Genomic DNA, 17,959 nt, shown 5'->3' on the forward strand with positions numbered 1-17,959 from the left:
GGCAACACAGAGTAGCAGTGGCAGAGACATCCCGTACCCCCAACTGGAGAGAGAGGCAGAGAGTGTACCCCCAGAGAGCGACAGAGACATGAGACTTTCTTTTGCGGAGCAATAGCAATGCAAAATAGCCAAATAGCCACAGAGAAATGTGGCCAAATGGAGAGAGTGTGAGAGAGAGAGAGATTGTGGCAGAGAGCAAGCTTCATTGAGGAATTTCAATCGAAGGAGAAAGAGATTGATTGGGAGAGAGATGGAGAGAGAGAGAGCATTTTCCAGCGCCACCACCACCACTCTCATTGCGCAACGAAAAGAAAAACTGGAAAACTCTGCAAAAATTTGTCGGCAAAAATATAGTAACGCTTTTTTTGTTCATGTTTTTCATCTGCTCCCCCACAACATTCCAGCAAGAGAGCAGCAGCCAAGAGTCAAGAGCTATAGAGCCACACTCGTTAGATTACAATATAATTGTACACCAAGCAGGCATGCACCCTAGACATGCCACAGACCAGACCGACCGAACCGAAGGCGCTCTGCACTGTCCTCGGGCATAATTTGCCCTGGTCTTGTAATTGAAATTTCATGGATTATTCCCAGACATTCAACTCCAAAAAACTTTTCGTACAAAACTATTGAAACATTTTGTGGAAAGCACAACGGATGCCACCACCCCAGCCCGATGCTCCTCCGCCGGGAAACCAACTGTTGATCAGAGTGCCCCGAGGGGCATCTTTTGGATTGAATGGATGGGATGGATTCCCCTAGCTTAGCATTGGAATTTTTGCGGGCTCTTGTAAATAGTATGAGTATGGGTGATGGGTGGCTCTGGCTATGGCTCTGGCACTGGTTAATGAAGCGCTTTATTGGCCCACAGCCAACGGCCAAAAGAGGTGAATGGAGTCTCTGTCTCGGTCTCGGTCTCGGCTCGGACTCACTTCCACTTGGTTGGGCTTCACTCTGCTCTCCCCATCGGATACAATGGAAGGTCAGGCCCTCGGGGGGCCAGCGTTTCTTTCGCTTTTTGTGTGGTGTCGTCTAGAGAGTTGAGACGACCGTTTGAGTTGTTATTGCAATAGCAAATTTTGGTAATGAAATCGAAACAAATACCGAAAGTGGTCATAAAGCGGTTCCCCAAACGCCAGCTGGAGTCGAATATTAAGCAGTCCGCTGTGGAGGAGGTTTAACAATGTAATATGGTACTCTGTAGTAGACCAACTTTGTGCAGCAGTTGGTGGAAGAAGATTGTTGGCTTAAATGTTTGAATTTGAGATGATTTCAGGGCTTCGAATGCCCTTCAATTGGTGGGTTTTAACATTTCTAAGCTGAGTTATACAATGCCTTTTGAGAGCTCTAAAATGTACTTAAGATCTTCAAGATCTTCCAAAGATAACCATTAGAAATTTTCACCATTTCCTGTGGCAGAATCATTACTATATATCTTTTCAAACTGCTATACCTCTGGGTATTTCAAAGTCCATCATATAGACCTAAGACCTTCCCACACCCATTGAAAAATAAATTAAATAGGTTTGTTGGTTTTTTGTTTTGGTGTTCAATAGATTTCTTTATTGCAATTTCTTGTATTTTCTGAAATTCATATATATGTATAGTGTATATATATATATATATCCAATTATATATATAAATGTATATATAATTAATTTAATTTGTTTGTTCATGAATTATTGAGAGAACAATTTTGTTTGTTGTTTAGTTCAAATAGTATACAATTTGCTTAACTATACAATAATTAAAAAACAGTTTTTCGAAATAATACGCGAGAGAACGGAAACCAAAAGAAAACCAAAAAATAAAATCATATGAGAAAAGGTTTGGTTTTTCCCGTTCAAATAGCTTGCAATATTTAATATTAATTTAGTTGTTATTATTATTATTAATGCTCTTCATTGTAAAAACTTAACAAATGTTTTGTTGCCCCTTCGATCGTTATATTTGTTGCTTGTTTCGCATTTGTGAAAAGCGCGTTCCATGGCGGTTTTCTTGTTAGTTTTTATTAGTTTCTTCTCGTTCTCGTTCCTATGCTTATGTTTAGATGTAAATGTAGGCGTAATATTCGCCAAGAGATATATTCAAAATGTACAAGAGAATTAGCTAATGAAAGTTCTTGTAAAATCAAAGAAAACCTTGGGGAAACAATCTTAAAAAGTAGCTGTTTTCATTAACCACTCACTACACCCCTAGAGCAATTTGTAAACTTGTTTTCCTAGTGGGAAAATTGGGAAATTTTAAGCATTCTTTGTTTGCTCCCAAACAGTTATTTGCATTTTGAACTCCTCAAAGGTTGTTCCCCCTCATCTTCTTGGCTGGAAACACTTGCTTCGGTTGCTCCCTTCCCTCTGAGAATAATTGCAGCGATTTTCCTTCCCCAAGTAATCCTACCCGCAGGTTAGTCACTGAGTGAATGATGAGCAAAAAAGTGCCAACTGCTGGAAAATTTCGTTTGTTTTTCTCAAGTTTTCAAGTTCTCTGCCCGAAAAGTTACTCGTTTTTTCGTTTGTTTGTTTGTTTTGATTGAAGCCAAAAATGAAGATGAAGACGAACTTCGAGTACCACTTTTCTATATATTTATATAGTTTTTCCTTGGGTTGGGGTGTGGAAAAGTTTAAGTTAACACGTGCCTGAGAGTCTCGAATGAAGCATGAGGGTACTTTTTGATTGGTTTTTGGTTTTCTGTTTAATTAGGCAATGGCGAAAGCGTCGCTAACTGCATTTTAGATGAACTTAAAGCTTCCAGACCAAACCCTCAACTGCCTGCCATCCCACAATAACACACTTTGGAGGCAGCAGAGTCTTTACACAACGCATAAGGAACTGGCAAACCGAGCTATAAAGCATTTATGTTTTATATACATTATTCTTCTGTTTTTCTTGGATTTTTTTATCCTATGGCTTGTGTAAAAAATATTTTATTATTAAGCTTTTTTATTGGGGGGATAAAACATTTTTTTGGGGCTTAAGAACTTTTGCTTTTCGGCTTTGTCTTGTTTTTGTCAAGCAATTTGTTGTAGGTATTATCTATATATAGTTTGGGGTTATGTTTAAGATCCGATATAAGATTCATGGGTATGTTGTTGTTGTTGTATGGTCAACGTAAAAGTTTCTAGGAAATACAATTGGAAATTGATATGAGAGAAATAAAGATGATCTATGATTCATCTGGAAATATTCCTAGAGAAATAATGATGATCTACGATCATGTATTGCTGCTTAGATTTGATTGGTTCTTTTTATAGATTTGAGACCTCATATAAAGTAACAAAAGGATGATCTAGGATCCTTAAAAATATCTCTAATTTCTTTGCTCCGAAGGGAGATCCGATCCTCTGTCTGAAAGTGAAACTTAGGATCGTATTTATATGAGAACCCCAGAAAATAGCCGATATGTCTTGACTGAAACATTATTTTCTTTGGACAGACTGAAACATGATATGATATGGAACCCAAAGATGATTCGTTTTCCTTGGATCCCTGTGTCGATCTCTGAATACTTAGGGAATACATAGGTGTACATACATATCTCTGTATACTCTGGATACTTAGACAATACGTATGCGAAGGATGATAGCCTTAGATTTCGATTAGATATTGCTTAGATGGTGGATAGAGGATCATAGAGTGGCCGTTGGGCCTTGGCTGCCTTTAGAGGAAGGCCTTCTTGCTGGTCTCCAGATTGGCGTTGCCTGCGGCTGTAGCTGTGGTGGTTGTTGTGGAAATTCCGCTGTCCTTGCCCACACTAGCGGTTGTGGAGACCGCAATGGTTGGTGGCACAATCGGTGCCACTACGGTGGTAGTTGTGGCTCCAACGCCTACTGCCGTTGCCGCTGCTGCGGCTGCACTGCCATGGGTATTGGTGCTGGCCATGGGCGACGGTGTGGCCGCCAGTTGGGTGGGGAATCGGGGCTGAAATGTCGGCTTGCCCATGGCCAAGGCCGGATTCAAATCGAGCATCGTACGCGGACTCATCGCCACGATGCTGGCGCCCAGTGGACCTGCGAAGAGTTGAGCAACTATTTGTGTTAAGGCCGCCGCAAAAGATAGTTTCATACGAGAGTTTTTTGAGGTAGGTAGGAAATAGGTAGGATATAGCCGGAAAAGATAGTTACAGAAAGAGAAAGAGAGAGAGCGGAGAGAGAAGAAAGAAAAGAGAGAAAGAGAGAGAAATAAATATTATTTTCATTGTTTTCCAAAAGCTGAGAGACCAAATTCGTTTGGGTTTTAATCGCATTTCAAGTGGGACACAACTTTATGTAGTTTTTGATTACTGGGTGCACTTTTTGGTTACTACAATACGAGACAGAAGGGGGGTGTTTGGGGTTTGTGGGGTGTTGTGGGTTGGGGTGGTTGAACAACACATACACATACACAAGAACACACATACACATAAATAACAAGTACGATTACAGGGAGACATCGACTAAGCACTAAACACTAATCACACATCCTCGAAAGTTTTCCGAGATTCGAGTCAAGGAACGTTGCAACACATGCAGCATGCTTTTCAAACACTTATATTGTAAGGTATTTATTGTACATATACATATACATATCTCTAGAGCTACACATATCGCAAAGAGGAATTTCCGTTCAAGTTTTGCAGTAGGGAAAAAGTTACGGATCAGGGGGGAAAAACTTTTCTAGAATCAATGCTGTTGGGGAGATGGTGTGGGGTGGTTTTTTCTCTAGCTAGTAGTTTTGGAAGTTTTGTTCAACTATTTGACACTTTTGCAAGGGATTCGGATTCGGATTCGGATTCGATACGGGGGTTATAGAGTTTTAATAGTTTAATAGGGAGAGCGAGAGACAGAGAGAGAGAGAGAGAGAGTTATGCTTTGGCTTTGGAAATTACGTTTAGAGTTAGATTTATTAGATTTTCTATACTAGGAGTAGGAGGAGGAGATTATTAAAAAGGTTTTGACCAACACACCCGCCCAGCAGAGTCCATGGTTTTTTGGTTAGCAGATAGCATGAATGATGAACGACAGAACGAACGAACGAACGAAGGATTTTTCTTTTTACATAATTACGAGTATAACTGAGTTTTTTCTTTTTTTTTTTTGATTTCGTTACGTTTTTGGTTCGATTTTTGTTGTAGAGTTTCGGTCTTTTTTTGTTTCATTATTTTTGTTTGATTTTTTTTATTTTTGTTTTGTGTCTTTTTCGGGTTTTTAATAAATTACAAAATAGCTTTCTGGTATGTTTTCTTTTTTTTCTGTTTAGTCGAAACTGAAGGCCATATCTGAAATACAAGAGTTCAAGATAATACAGAGAGTTTTTCGATTGTTTTTATACCTATATCTATGGGGGGGATACTGAAGGGGAATTCGCCTTTGATTTTTTTTTTTGTATTTGGGAATAACAAAAATACACGCACACACACAGAGATACAGAGAGAGAGAGAGAGAGAGAGGCAGAGAGAGAAGATACACTTAAAGAGATACATATTTATAGAGCGGAATATAATATATATTATATGTTGATCATTTATATTCTATTGTAACCAAGAAACGAACGAGCCAGAACTGAAGAACAACACGTATACGATATTTATATAGAATATTGATATGATAGATACAGAGAGAGAGGTAGAAGAGGTAGAAAACACGTAGAAAATTACATATTGTTGATTACAGTATATATATACGATTATATAGCAGATTGGTGATGGTAGTAGATAGTAGCACTAGATAGCAGTAGACAGTAGGCAGACGTCCTCGATATTCACACGAGTATCAATATTTATGTACGGCATCCAACGTACCACTCGATTTTCTGTTCATCTCTGATTCTGATTCTCTCTATCCAGTAGTCCAGTAGTTTGGGGCTTACACTCGCTTTGTCTCAGTGCGTTTTCTCATAGATCAGTTTGCCAAATTCTTATATAGAAAAGTTTCTTCATCATCTCTCAATCATAGTTTCAAACGGTTTTGGGTTTGGGGTTTGGTTTTGGTTTTTGGGTTTGGTTCTTCATCTGGTTTCTGGTTTCTGGTTTCTGGTTTCGGTTTCTGGTTCTGGTTCTGTTGGATGGTGTTGCTGTGGTTTCTTGTGGTTCTTTGATGTGGTGCTCGTGTCTGTGGCCTTAGAGCAGCCTGCTCTTTTTGCCATCTCGCGGTTTGCCAATCATTGTTGTATATTCATCTATTTACATAAGATTTGTAGGGGGGTTTTGGATTGGATTGTTTATCAAAAACAAAAAAACAGTAAGTATATTAAATTATACAAAAATATTTGATCAGAGTTTTCAAACGTAAAATTAAGAGTGGAAATACACACAATAAAGGGTCTTGGGTATCATAAAACATTGTAGAAACTTTATTTATATATATATATTTATTTGTGTCATATATATGTAGTTATGATATAGGGGATTAATGGATCAGGAAGATATAAGGACCTTATAGAGAGTAGTCCAGACACTTCCCATATATATCATCCTGATCCAAATCCTCTATTAGATAACCTCTTATAAATGTTTTTGTGTTTTTTTATAAATATGTTGGGATGTCTTTAGGATCAAAACAAAACCCTAAATAGATAAATTCTGAAGTGGAAATGACTTGAATTTACACAAAATGCCTTCAAGGGTAAACTGAAAGTTTGGGATATGAGAATGAAATGCTTCTTTGAGTTCATGGTTGGAGCTTGAGAGATTCGTGGATGATATGAAGTGGTATCGGTGGAAACCCCAAGATACTAGAGAGAATTGGAAATATATAAATCGATAAACTTTATACCACTCTATGGAAATAGGAATAAATCCTTCTACTACCTTAAACCAAATGCTTTATAGAATCTATTTATATCTCAAAAATATCACAGCGCAAAACTTTAGATCAGCTTGAAGTAATCACCCAAAGTACTATTTCTTTCTTTGTCTGTGTTTTCAATCCAAGAAAGTATTATCCTAATAAATTATAGCATCTTTTGCAGAGGCTTTTGTATGAAAGAGAATCTTTTAAGTTAAGATTTCCATACAACTCAGGAACCTCCAATCATCATCCACGAATAAATGAAACCTCGAGATGAGTGTTGCGTTAAATAAAAGCAAAGCTCGAACGAATGAATGAATGAATCAACTTGTGGAATGGGTTGGGGGGGAGTATAAAAACAAGCCGATTTTCATATGGTAATTACATAGAGTACATATATACACGTACACGACGGAATGGTAAAGTTTTATATATATGGGAAACATTATAGCAACGCCAGAAGCGCAGGGGGAAGCGCACCCAAGGTCATGGAGTCTCAAAGTCTCCTTCAAGAATGAGATACTTGTCTGCTCACTGGTTTATATGGATTGATTATTCGGGGGACTGTGATTCTTTGAGAGGTAATCCATGGACTAACTCAGAGTGCAGCTGTGCAAGAGCCTTTTGGGGCAGATGTTAAGAACTGGTTACTCTTTAATGGTAAGTAGTTTTGGTAGTTTGTTTGGCGGTGTCTTTGAAGCGCGGCTCAGATTTGTTAGGTGTTTTTGAGATATGCTTGCTTGTGGGGGAGACGGGGGTTTCGGGGTTGTGCCTGTGGTTGTTTGGGGGTGTGGTGGTGGTGCTGCCGTGGCAAGGACAAACGAGGACGACTCACCTGATTTGGGACTGACCAGATCCTTGGTTTTATTGTTCATGCGACGCGGTCCAGTGCCGCCAGAGCCCATGGGTCCCGAATGTGGCCCCGAGCCCGGTGTGCCACAACCACTGACACCGCCAGGGGCCCCTGCAAACAGATCGAAAAGGTATGGTATGGCTGGACATTATGATTATGTATGTATCTCACCTGGTATTCGCGCTTGTCGCGGCTGTTCGACGGGAAGCACTCGTCTACGCTTCTTTGGCAGTTTCGCGCGCGCCTGCGTATGCGAATAGTACATCGCAAAGTTGCTAACTATAACGGGCACTGGCAGTGCAATGGTTAGTACACCGGCCAGGGCGCACAGGGCGCCCACGAACATGCCGATGTATGTTTTTGGCGCCATATCGCCATACCCCACGGTGGTCATTGTCACCAAAGCCCACCACAGGCCAAGCGGTATGCTGTTGAAGTCGTTGTGCGGATTCGGTTGTATGCGCTCGGCATAGTACACCAAGCTGGCGAAGATCACAATACCAAGGACGAGGAAAAACACCAGCAGGGTCAGCTCCTTCGCCGAGGCACGGAACGTTTGGATGAGGATCTTCAGGCCGGACGAGTGACGAGTTAGCTTGAACAGACGCATGATGCGTATGATCGAGAAGAACTCCAGTATGTCAGCGTTCTCCAAATGCGATGCGAATCGCTGAAGCACAAGATCGATATAAAAACTAAGCGTTGCTATATAGTCTATGATGTTAACAGATGACTTGATGAATTCACATTTGTTCGGCGATGAGATAAAGCGTACCTGAACGATAAAAAAAGACACGATTAGTATATATTTTGTTGACTAATCGAGGTCAAGTATTATAGAGCACATAAATGATGGCTGAGAGTTCAATGATCAATAGAGAGTCATTTATGTGTTCCATAAGCTTTTCAAAATAGTCTTACCAATATCTCAAATGTAAACCAGGCATTGCAAACGCATTCGATATAAAAAAAGGCTATATGCGCATTGGTTTGTGGCTTGTCCAGGACCCAGGCCGTGCTACCGTTCGCCGTTCGAACGGTCACCTTTTGCACTATTGGTACCCTCATATCGGGATGGGTTTTCAGGCAGAATGACAATATCGAAATGCATATAAAAAATACCGAAACAACGCCAATGGTCTGTAAAAATAAATTCGGAGCACACATTAAGGCACCCTTATAGCATTCCAAATATAAAGACAGGCATACCTTGGCGGCATTGGAACTGTAGGGCTCATCGAACAAGGACCAAATGCGCGGCTTCATTTCCTGCCACCAGGATAGGGTGCCTTTGTAGTAGTCCTCTTCGAAGCCAAATTTGCGTGCCAATTCCTCTTCGGACGGTTTTTCCGTATCCAGATCCAGACGATCCAATACGGCTAGGGTTTCCTGTGTGTCGCGATGCTATAGGAAGGATAATGAATGGATTGTAAGTAAACCAGGAAAGCAATCCTTGAAGAGCACTCACCTGTGTATAGGTCATCCAACAGCAGGGCTCTACCTGATTCGAGTCTAGACCCCAGAATTCCAATTCCTCCTCAAACAGCGGTCCGCACACATCTGTGGGATAATGCAGTTTGCCAGTTCTAAACGAGAGGGAGACAGAGATTATCCTTGAGAGACATTCAGGGGCTAAGAGGTGTCCGATTGATTACCTGTAATAGTTGAGCACTTGTGCGAATACGCCCGGATGCCGATCAAAGAAGTACTCATTCAGTATCGGATCATAGTTGGCCAGGGCTTCCGTGAGACGCGACAGTCGCGTCGCTGGAATCTTTTTCAATGTGGCCTTGTATGTCTCGTGCCGTATCCCACCGACATTCAGCACCACCCGATTCTCCGAGTCCATGTTGATCAGATTCATGGCTGCTTGCGTATAGTGCATTTTTTTTGGTATGTAAGTCATGATTCAATGATTTCTTTGCAATATATATTGTGTATATAGAGGGTGTGTTGGGGGTTTTCTTGGTGTTGCGTTGAATGGTATGTATAGGGTATTGTTGTGGCTGCTTTAGTGGGTGTTCGGTGAAGGTTTTGTGCTTTTGTGCCGCGTTTTGTGGTTTCAAACCTGAATATTTCCCTCGGTCCTCTTTCCCCACGATTCAGTTGCAGTTCCTTCCTCACACCCACCACTCGATGGTCCTCCCACTGGAAACCAAGGCTCAGTCACTCGATCTCCCGCTCTCGATCTACCTCATGTGCACTTGAAAACGTATCAACTAGATGTTAGGACACCCACAGCATGGTAGACAATGCTACGCTTCAGACGTTGAAGTACTCACTAGGTTGGGTTTCGGTAGGACGACATGGCGCTGGGAGAAAAGGAGGGAAAATGTTACAGTATTCATGAGTGTTTTCTGTATTCATTTGGGGATTAAATATGTAGTTCATGGAAACTCATTCAATGCTCTTGATGGATTATATTTAAAGTGTTTTTGACGAGTGAAAGAACACACATTAAACACATTCCCATCTTACTTTTATTTATTGATTTATTCGTAAAAACTTTCCATGAATATAATATTTGTGTTGCAATCATTTTTCCATACTTTTATTTATATTATTTTGCTTTAAAAAGGCATAAATATTTCCAATTCAATCATTCCAACCAACTTTTTCTAAGCAATCCAATAAATATTGAATAAAAATTCCCGATTCCCCCAAAATACAAAAAAAAGAGAGCATATTTCACCCATCAATTATCACTTGCCCTCGCAGCCAAATGTTAGGCACACAAATCATGGATGCTAAATCAATATTTGGTATATACAAATCATTAAGACATTCATATTTTATATCTCTTCAGGTGAGTGCCCAACTTTCACACTCAACATTCAATTTATGGCTGGAATCCAAACATTGTTTATGATATCCAAGATTGAATATCGAAAGTGATCCATTTATAGGAAGTTATAAATGAAAGGTAAGCCCTACCACTTCCTAAATTTGTAAGCATTGATTGATGACTTACACCCTGTGTGTTTCGAGTAGTTTCTACGACTAAAATATGAATGAATTGTGTGTGAATTAAATCCGACAGCGCTGATAGGTGTTTCCCCTTCCCATATCCTACCAATGATTCACTTGACTTTCGATTGTTTTTAGAAGATCATTTAGGATCAACAAATCGTGAAAATAAGTATGGATGGGGTATTATCTTAATGAATCGCGCGTTGGAGAATTCTTAGAATCCTACACAATATCATCCGATATTTATACGCTGCATTAATATCGAAGTCGAATGCGGAATGGATCCGGGGGAAGTTCCCTAGACTCATCATTCTACGAATCAATAGCATTGATAGATGCTTCCTATCATTCACTTGATGATCCAATGGAATATTCGAGTGTGCACTTAGTTTTCGAGTATTTCTAATGTTAACGAAATAAGCAGTCGAACAGCAGTGATCATAATTATATATAACTTTTTATTCCCCGAATAAACAGCAGCATTGATGTTTGATGTTTCCCTGCACATCCTCCCGATCCGATGATTCAGTGTGTGTGGGAAATACTCATTCTACGCCGCATAAATATTTAAAATCAACAAATCGAGCTCCAGAACAACTGCAATTTATATGTACAAATACATACATTCGTATGTCGAAAATGGGGCTATAATATTCGCTTCGATTCAATTGAAATGACCCATTAGCAGCTCGTGAAGCGCATCCCACAAATGTTTCCGATCCCTGTTTCTAGATCGGACTAAATATAGAACCAGTCAACGATAGCGTCATCAGTTTTTTGGATTTGGATTTAAGTATTCTTCGGAGAGTGGTACCCAAACAAAAAAACAAAAAAAAAAACAAAAAAATAGTATAATACAAGGAACAAAAATAAAGCCTGAAATCGCCTTCGTGATTTGCAGAAAAAGCAAATATTTGTTCTTAAACAATATTTAGTTTTGGCGCTGCATTGTTTACACCACTCACACGGTGCCACCAATACACACTCATCGCGAAACGCCTACAAGTGAGCAACAGAGTGTCGAGTCCGTGTCCGTGTGAGTATCTGTGTGTGGTGCCCCTGTCTATGTCTGTCCGAATGTCTGAATGTCTGCCTGTCCCTGTCTGTCTGTCTGTCTGTTCGGGGGCGCTGCTGCTGTGTTTTACAGCCCGCCTGCCTTTCGTTTGTCCATTTCGATGTTTACTTGCAACTGCCGGCTGCTGCCCCGAAACTCAACTCTCGAGATTCGACCGAGAATCAACGCCATAAAAACCACAATCCAAAAAGAAATCATCATCATGGAGGCTTTATAAACAAAACAAACACACGCTGAGGGCAAGACTTTTCCATCCGTTAGGGTCTGGGGTCCGGTCTCTGCCTTAAATGCTAAATACTCATACTGCAAAACACTCGATTCATATTCATAAAACTCATTTCGATCGGTATACCCCCCATATGATATATGGTTTGTCTGTGCTTATTTTTAGCCGCAGGCCCTCATTATTTATTCACTTTTAATGAGCATAGAGAACTTCAAAGCTCCTAGAATATCGTAGTATATCGTAGTAAATTGCCTCCGGAGGCAAGAAGTACGCGTACGAAGTATTTAAAATGAGGTGTTCTTTTTTTTATACCAAAATTTCCTTTTCCCAAACATCCTGTGTGTGGCACGCAAGTAAAGTAGTTAGAAGGTGGCACCAAGGGGGGATTGGGCTTAACTGCTCCGCTTTTGGATCGTTCATTTTTCTTTTTTTTGGTGCGGTGGGAGCTTGTAATGGGGTCTGGGAGTGGGCGAATGGGCAAATGGGGGTGGCACGGAGTCCACAGTAGGTCAGGAGAGTGTTTTGTAAGTGGCGTGTACTGTAACACTGCTGCTGCTGCTCCTCTGTTTTGTTGTGGCATGAAGTCTCCGTTAACTTTGGCGTGTACATGACGTATACACACACATACACACAGAGAGAACACACACACATACATAGAGGCACTCAAAAACACACACAGTTACTCCATGCAAAACGCCTTTACACGTGTGTGTCGCCGAGGCAAAGCCAGGCAGGCGCACGCATCGATTTTTCCGTTTTTTGGTGTATCACAAACTTCCTTATTGTTTTCCAGCATTGACTTTAAAATTGACAGAGGCAGAGACAGTGTCATTTTCCCCCATTCCCTCCTCTGATATACATACACACACACACAAAAACACACACAAGGATAGAGGCCATAGCTGTACCGTTAGACCGTACAACGAGCGAACGAGCGACCTACCGACCGACAATCATCCATCAAAACCAAACCCCCCATCATCATCCCGCGCCATCTCTCACCTATTCGCTGGGGCCTGGACCTCCTCGATGCGGTCTGCCGCAAAACATAACTCCGCTCTGCTGGTATATCCTCTAATATATATCTTCGTTCCGAAACCAAGTCAGGACTTTGTTCGAAAAATGGGAACAACAACTAAAAATTAGGTGAGAGAATTACACTACTACACTACACTATACACACGCTCCCCGCCCGTGTCGGACTCCTACTTCTTCGGGTACAGGGGCTTTCTATTGGGGACTCGAGTCGGTTCTCACTACCGTTTCCGACACACCACTCTGTTTCTCTATTGCCGATGCCGATGCCGATCACTGCGCGCGCGTCCCGAGCCGTGCCGTTCGATGCGATTTTACAAACTGAAAAGGAAACCGAAACAACACACTGATGGAATTTTCACGCTCTGTACCACAGTACACGGGTGCGCGGTACACGGTACACCATACACGGTACGAGTGCTCTGGCGCTGGAGGGATGTTGATGTTGTGCTTCTTTACGTACATTCCGCTCTGGAGGCAAACCGAAGTAAATCGGAAGCATGCGCACTGGTCCCTCTTTTCGGGTTTCCTTTTGCCCTGTCACTTTGCTCGAATGTGGCGCCAAAGTGCAACACTGCGTATGGGTCATGTAATAAACAAAACGTTTTTGAATATTTGAAATTATTTTGAAATTTATCTTCAATTTATTTCACTTATAATATCTTTCTTACATTCAGATACGAATTTTGTACGTACACATCATTTTCACTTGGGACTACGAAGCTCTGGGAATATCTAAATTCGAATCAATCTATACCTTTTATGGTTTTTTACATTTTTTTGTATAACAAAATATAGCATTAGATATTCTCGATTCCCAATTTTTCCCCTCATATTCAAAAAATGTTTGGATAGTTATAAAAAATTTATATTTTTAAAACTTTTACTTTTAATTCATAATTTTCTTAAAATCTTTTCGAATTGCGACGAGAAAAAAATCTTTTATTATTATCTGTACGATCGGTGAGGAAGAATTAAACTAAATCTCTCGGACTATCATTGGCCATTTGTAGAATTTAAGTAAAAATCATGTAAAATTGCCAATTGGGAAGCGTTTTCCTCCCATGTAGATATTACTTCGATATATGGAAGAATATTTCTGATCCGAATCAAAACCGTGAATCGTTTAATCTTGTGAAATTTTGAGTGAAATACTTTTCAACTTTATTGCAGTCATGTATCGGAGTAAAAAATAAAGTTTGAAACCAAAAATGAATCAAAAAATATTCGAATTTCATTGAAATAACTAAAAAGAAAATAAACCAAATTATGGGGAAAAAACTATGAACTTTACTTGTAAGCAACAGCCAAATATGCACCACAAATCCAATGAAAAGACCTTCAACTTTATATTGAAATATGTAAAATATATTTAAGAGTTTCTTTTCTGTGGGAACGTAAAAACTGAAGTACAGAGAGCGCGGCTTAGACAATGGCAAACAAATAAACCAAATTATTAGTAGAATGACCGATTGAAATATTTGGTTAGGCAGCCTTCAAATTCAACTATTTATATATAAAAAACAAATGCAATTGGCTAAATGAAACGATACTTGGATGCTTGCGATTTCAAGAGATGCTAAAGAGCGGACAGAGCAGAAGCTGGAGCTCCAACGAAAGTGTGGAGGGCTCACAGGCATAGATATATCTATATAGATGAGTATAAAATAATGGTGTTGAGAGCTCTCTCCTCCCCACTAGGCCTGCTGTTCCTCGCTGCCATTGGCGGAGGTGTGCCACACGTGCCCCATTTCCAGGGCTTGCAGTTTGAGCATTTCCTTTTGGCTGTCCTTGGCCTGGAGGTGAAACACACTTTGCTGCAAGGCGAAGAAGAGCCATTAGTGATTAGGGCTTGGGTGTAACAGGCAGTGCATAGAGAAGGCAGAGACTCACCTTCACCTCCTTGGTGGTGAGGACATCCATTTTGTCATAGATGATGGCATGCAGGCCCAGTCCCTTAAGCAGCTTGATGGTATCCTGGGAGTTATTGTCATCGCCCCAGCAAAAGAGCACCAGGCCGCGCTCCTTGGCGAGATTCACCTAAAAGTCCGCAGGTGAATGATTTCGAAACATGTCTGTGTGTCCCAGTCTCCCAGCATTTCTGTTCCAGAGAGTGGTGTCATTTTATTACCTGACTGGGATCACGCAGCAAGTCCTCCGTATGGGCGACAATCCCGAGCAGCTGCATGGCCACCGCATGCCAGACGGCCAGCTCCATGGAGTTACCGCGCGGATCCATATACTGTTCGTACTTGGTGGTCCTGCCGAGAGTCAAAAACATTACTGGGTACCGATTCTGTTTGAAGCGCAGCATCGTGCAGATATCGGGATCAAAGCAGCTGAGGACAATGCGGCGACTGCCGGCCTTTCGCAGGACCACATCCAAAATGCAATCAATATAGAGATTCCTGTCAACCACATGCTCAAACTCCTCCTCCATGCGTCCGTCCTGCAGGCGTTGCGACCACTTGATCTCAATGTTAAAGCCCACATGGATATCGAGGGCGTCCAGCACATCGGAGAGCTGTGGGAAGGGCTGGTGCTCGAGATTGTCGTCGTTGTGAAAGGAGCGCGTCTCCCGCGACAAGCCCTCGGCAGTGTGGTACACCTTGAGCTTCTTCAGCTGCTCGAGCGTCAGCTCCCGCATGGGCAGGGACAGGAAGTCGTGCTCCTGCATGCTGCACTTGGACTTGAGCGAGACATAAATCATGAAATCATGATAGACAACTGGCACCAAATCCTTGCTGAGCTGCACATCGAACTCGACCATATCGGCCCCGTGCTCGGCGGCGTTCTTCAGTGAGGTAATTGTGTTCTCTCGGATCACAGCGTCCTTGGCCTTGAAGCTGGTGCCAGAGCCGCGATGGCCCACATCCAGGCCCGTCCACTTATTGTTCCAGTAGCGGGCATAGCTGACGCTCATGTCCATGTGGGCGCTCAGCGCCGAGGGACGCACGATGAGGTAGCCCAGCCGCATCATGCCCAGCGGTCGGTGGCCCTTGGCACAAGTGATGGGTATCTCCAGGTTGCCCTCAGAGCGCTTGAACAGATTGGGCAGCACATAGTGGTAGCCCAAGTGGTGCGGCGGACCATCCTCCTTGGCCACCCGCGAGCTGTACGTGTACAGATCGATCAGATAGGCCGTGTTCTCAAGATCTCCCACGGTTATGTGGAAGATGACCAGGTCGCTGGGTCCACAGGCAGTGCCAAACTGCTCCTGGGCACGAATCTCGCACTCATCGGCACTCAACGTGACCACCTCGCTGAAGGCAAAGGCCGTGGACGAGTCCCCGCCATTCTCCCTGGTGTCGTGCGTGTCGTTGGAGAGGGAATCTTCCGGCGGCGACATCGGGCCCGCGACACTCGACGTCTCGAACCCAGCACTGGGTATACGTAAATTCATGGGCGTCACCTTCACCTGCACATGGCGTCGCTTCATGCGTTGCTTGAAGGTGAACGGTGCGTAGAAGAACTTGAGCTGAACGATTGATTCCCTGGTGAGCCAGCCCCGGTCTACCTTCTCCTGGCCGTTGACGGAGCCGAAGATATCCATCTGCTCCTCCGGCGGCTGCTCATCCAGCTCTTCAATGGCTCTGGCCTGCAATGGGTTCATTCATTGTAGTAGGCATTCCACGAAAACAGATCAACAGATTCCCACCTGAAACTGTGTTTCCCAGCGCCTCACCAGCGGCTGCTCGCTGCTGGGTTCCACGGCACACACCATGTATCGGTATTCCGTGGCACAGTGACGCGGTATGTACACCTCCACGCTCCACACATTCTCCTCCTGCGTCATACGTGCCGCATCCGACGGCTGCCAGTTGCCCAGGGCCTCACAGTTGCCCACAACGGCCAGATGCTCGCTGGCCCCGAGATCCTCGTGCATCAGGACCCGGAAGGTCCACAGCCGATTTGTGGTTATGTCGCCAAAGATCCGACGACTCCCATGCTCCGTTCCTGCTCCCGCTCCCGTTCCCGGGGGGCACGTCGAGGGCGCGGCCATGGCATCGTCCTCGCCGTCATGTGATGCCAGCCAATTGTGCATTCTAATGGCTTGCTATTTACTGTTTGCTGTCGAATGACCTTATCAGTGAATGACGTAAAATTTATTGTGCTTTACATGGGACCTCCACTCACCCTTTGCCCCACAAATTCACGAAATGCTCTAAGGTCTTTTTAGGGTTTCCTCCTGCACTCTCAAATCTTTTTCCTTTTCGCTTAGTTGGGTGTGCGGCGCGTGCGGTGCTGTGTGTGTGTGTGTGTGTGTGTGTGTGTGTGTGTGTGTGTGTGCGAAACTGCATCAAAAGAAATATGATAATGTGTATAATGTGGCAGAATTTACCGATGTTTGCGTTTTACTCACGAACAGCTGTTCTGCTCCTCCAGCTAGGCAGTCATCATGGTATTATATACTCTTGGTCGAGGGTGGAACTGATGATACTGATGGTTTGCTGATGATGGATATGCGTGGCACACAAATTATGACAATCGGATTATAAAGAAATTATTTGCGCGATTTTAGCGCTGTCGCGAATGCGACCAGTTGATAGACTATAAACTGTGAATTGCATTATTTTTGCAACGATTAAATTGGGGTCGCTTGATTGTGTATGTGGGTGAGGGCGATAAAGGGAGAGAAAGGAGCAGTGTGACCGTTGCTGCGACAACATGAGCTATCGAGGAATCTAAAAAGTAAAAATGTGTGTATTAACCCATTAGTGGCCACTACTAAACGGGTCGTACGAACAATCTGTGCAAACACCTACGATAAAGCCGGTTGGTACTCCAGTTACAGTTTTTCTACATAGTAAAATAATTGCATTTGGTAAAGTTATTTAGGTAACATAGGTGTATGAAAATTGTCCTTGTAAATCAATCAAATTATTACTATATCTTTTACCAGTTTGGCGCTAAAATTCTTAAAGTTTCCTACTTTTCTTGGGTACTTAAATACCCATTCGCCCTTAATGGGTTAATGTGTGGGAGGGCAAATCACGCGACCTCACCTTTTTCCAATACACCTTGACAGCGGCGGC

At 42.5% G+C, this 17,959-nt stretch overlaps 2 protein-coding genes across 11 annotated transcripts; both read right to left on the reverse strand.

Moving 5' to 3' along the window:
• Window positions 1-1,533: 1,533 nt before the first annotated feature.
• Window positions 1,534-13,223, reverse strand: Shaw (Shaker cognate w). 8 transcript variants are annotated; one of them, XM_015180615.2, is made up of 10 exons: window positions 12,891-13,223; window positions 9,900-9,929; window positions 9,686-9,836; window positions 9,273-9,483; window positions 9,086-9,203; window positions 8,827-9,021; window positions 8,539-8,757; window positions 7,789-8,392; window positions 7,600-7,728; window positions 1,534-4,025 (listed from the first exon to the last, which is right to left on the reverse strand). In XM_015180615.2, the coding sequence occupies exons 4-10, from the start codon at window positions 9,479-9,481 to the stop codon at window positions 3,658-3,660; spliced, it is 1,842 nt and encodes a 613-aa protein (XP_015036101.2). In that variant the 5' UTR covers window positions 9,482-9,483; window positions 9,686-9,836; window positions 9,900-9,929; window positions 12,891-13,223; the 3' UTR covers window positions 1,534-3,657. The 8 variants fall into 8 exon arrangements, 6 of the variants coding, with proteins under 6 accessions (XP_015036101.2, XP_015036100.2, XP_015036102.2 ...); XM_015180614.2 differs by having other exon boundaries at window positions 9,686-9,820; window positions 12,891-13,221; XR_004469193.1 differs by lacking the exons at window positions 9,686-9,836; window positions 9,900-9,929; window positions 12,891-13,223 and adding an exon at window positions 5,777-6,153 and having other exon boundaries at window positions 3,895-4,025; window positions 9,273-9,633.
• A 1,046-nt stretch (window positions 13,224-14,269) lies between these two features.
• Window positions 14,270-17,187, reverse strand: LOC4817318 (glycerophosphocholine phosphodiesterase GPCPD1). 3 transcript variants are annotated; one of them, XM_033379289.1, is made up of 5 exons: window positions 17,061-17,187; window positions 16,582-16,987; window positions 15,055-16,521; window positions 14,817-14,963; window positions 14,270-14,740 (listed from the first exon to the last, which is right to left on the reverse strand). In XM_033379289.1, exons 2-5 carry the CDS (start codon window positions 16,966-16,968, stop codon window positions 14,621-14,623), a joined length of 2,121 nt encoding a protein of 706 aa, XP_033235180.1. In that variant the 5' UTR covers window positions 16,969-16,987; window positions 17,061-17,187; the 3' UTR covers window positions 14,270-14,620. The 3 variants fall into 3 exon arrangements, with proteins under 3 accessions (XP_033235180.1, XP_033235178.1, XP_033235179.1); XM_033379287.1 differs by having other exon boundaries at window positions 16,582-16,994; XM_033379288.1 differs by having other exon boundaries at window positions 16,582-17,006.
• Between the last annotated feature and the right edge of the window lie 772 nt (window positions 17,188-17,959).

Source organism: Drosophila pseudoobscura, chromosome 4 (assembly GCF_009870125.1).
Source record: "Drosophila pseudoobscura strain MV-25-SWS-2005 chromosome 4, UCI_Dpse_MV25, whole genome shotgun sequence".
Classification (NCBI taxonomy): domain Eukaryota; kingdom Metazoa; phylum Arthropoda; class Insecta; order Diptera; family Drosophilidae; genus Drosophila; species Drosophila pseudoobscura.

What these genes read in the sequence shown, in the direction of transcription:
- Shaw (XM_015180616.2), bottom strand. Translation starts at nt 9,523, where the DNA reads ATGACTTACATACCAAAAAAAATGCACTATACGCAAGCAGCCATGAAT. An exon ending in ACAGTTCCAATGCCGCCAAG is followed by an intron (nt 8,758 to 8,826) that starts GTATGCCTGTCT and finishes TTATTTTTACAG; the next exon opens with ACCATTGGCGTTGTTTCGGT. An exon ending in GGTTTACATTTGAGATATTG is followed by an intron (nt 8,393 to 8,538) that starts GTAAGACTATTT and finishes TTTATCGTTCAG; the next exon opens with GTACGCTTTATCTCATCGCC.
- LOC4817318 (XM_033379289.1), bottom strand. Translation starts at nt 16,968, where the DNA reads ATGCACAATTGGCTGGCATCACATGACGGCGAGGACGATGCCATGGCC. An exon ending in GCTGGGAAACACAGTTTCAG is followed by an intron (nt 16,522 to 16,581) that starts GTGGGAATCTGT and finishes AACCCATTGCAG; the next exon opens with GCCAGAGCCATTGAAGAGCT. An exon ending in TCACCACCAAGGAGGTGAAG is followed by an intron (nt 14,741 to 14,816) that starts GTGAGTCTCTGC and finishes TTCGCCTTGCAG; the next exon opens with CAAAGTGTGTTTCACCTCCA.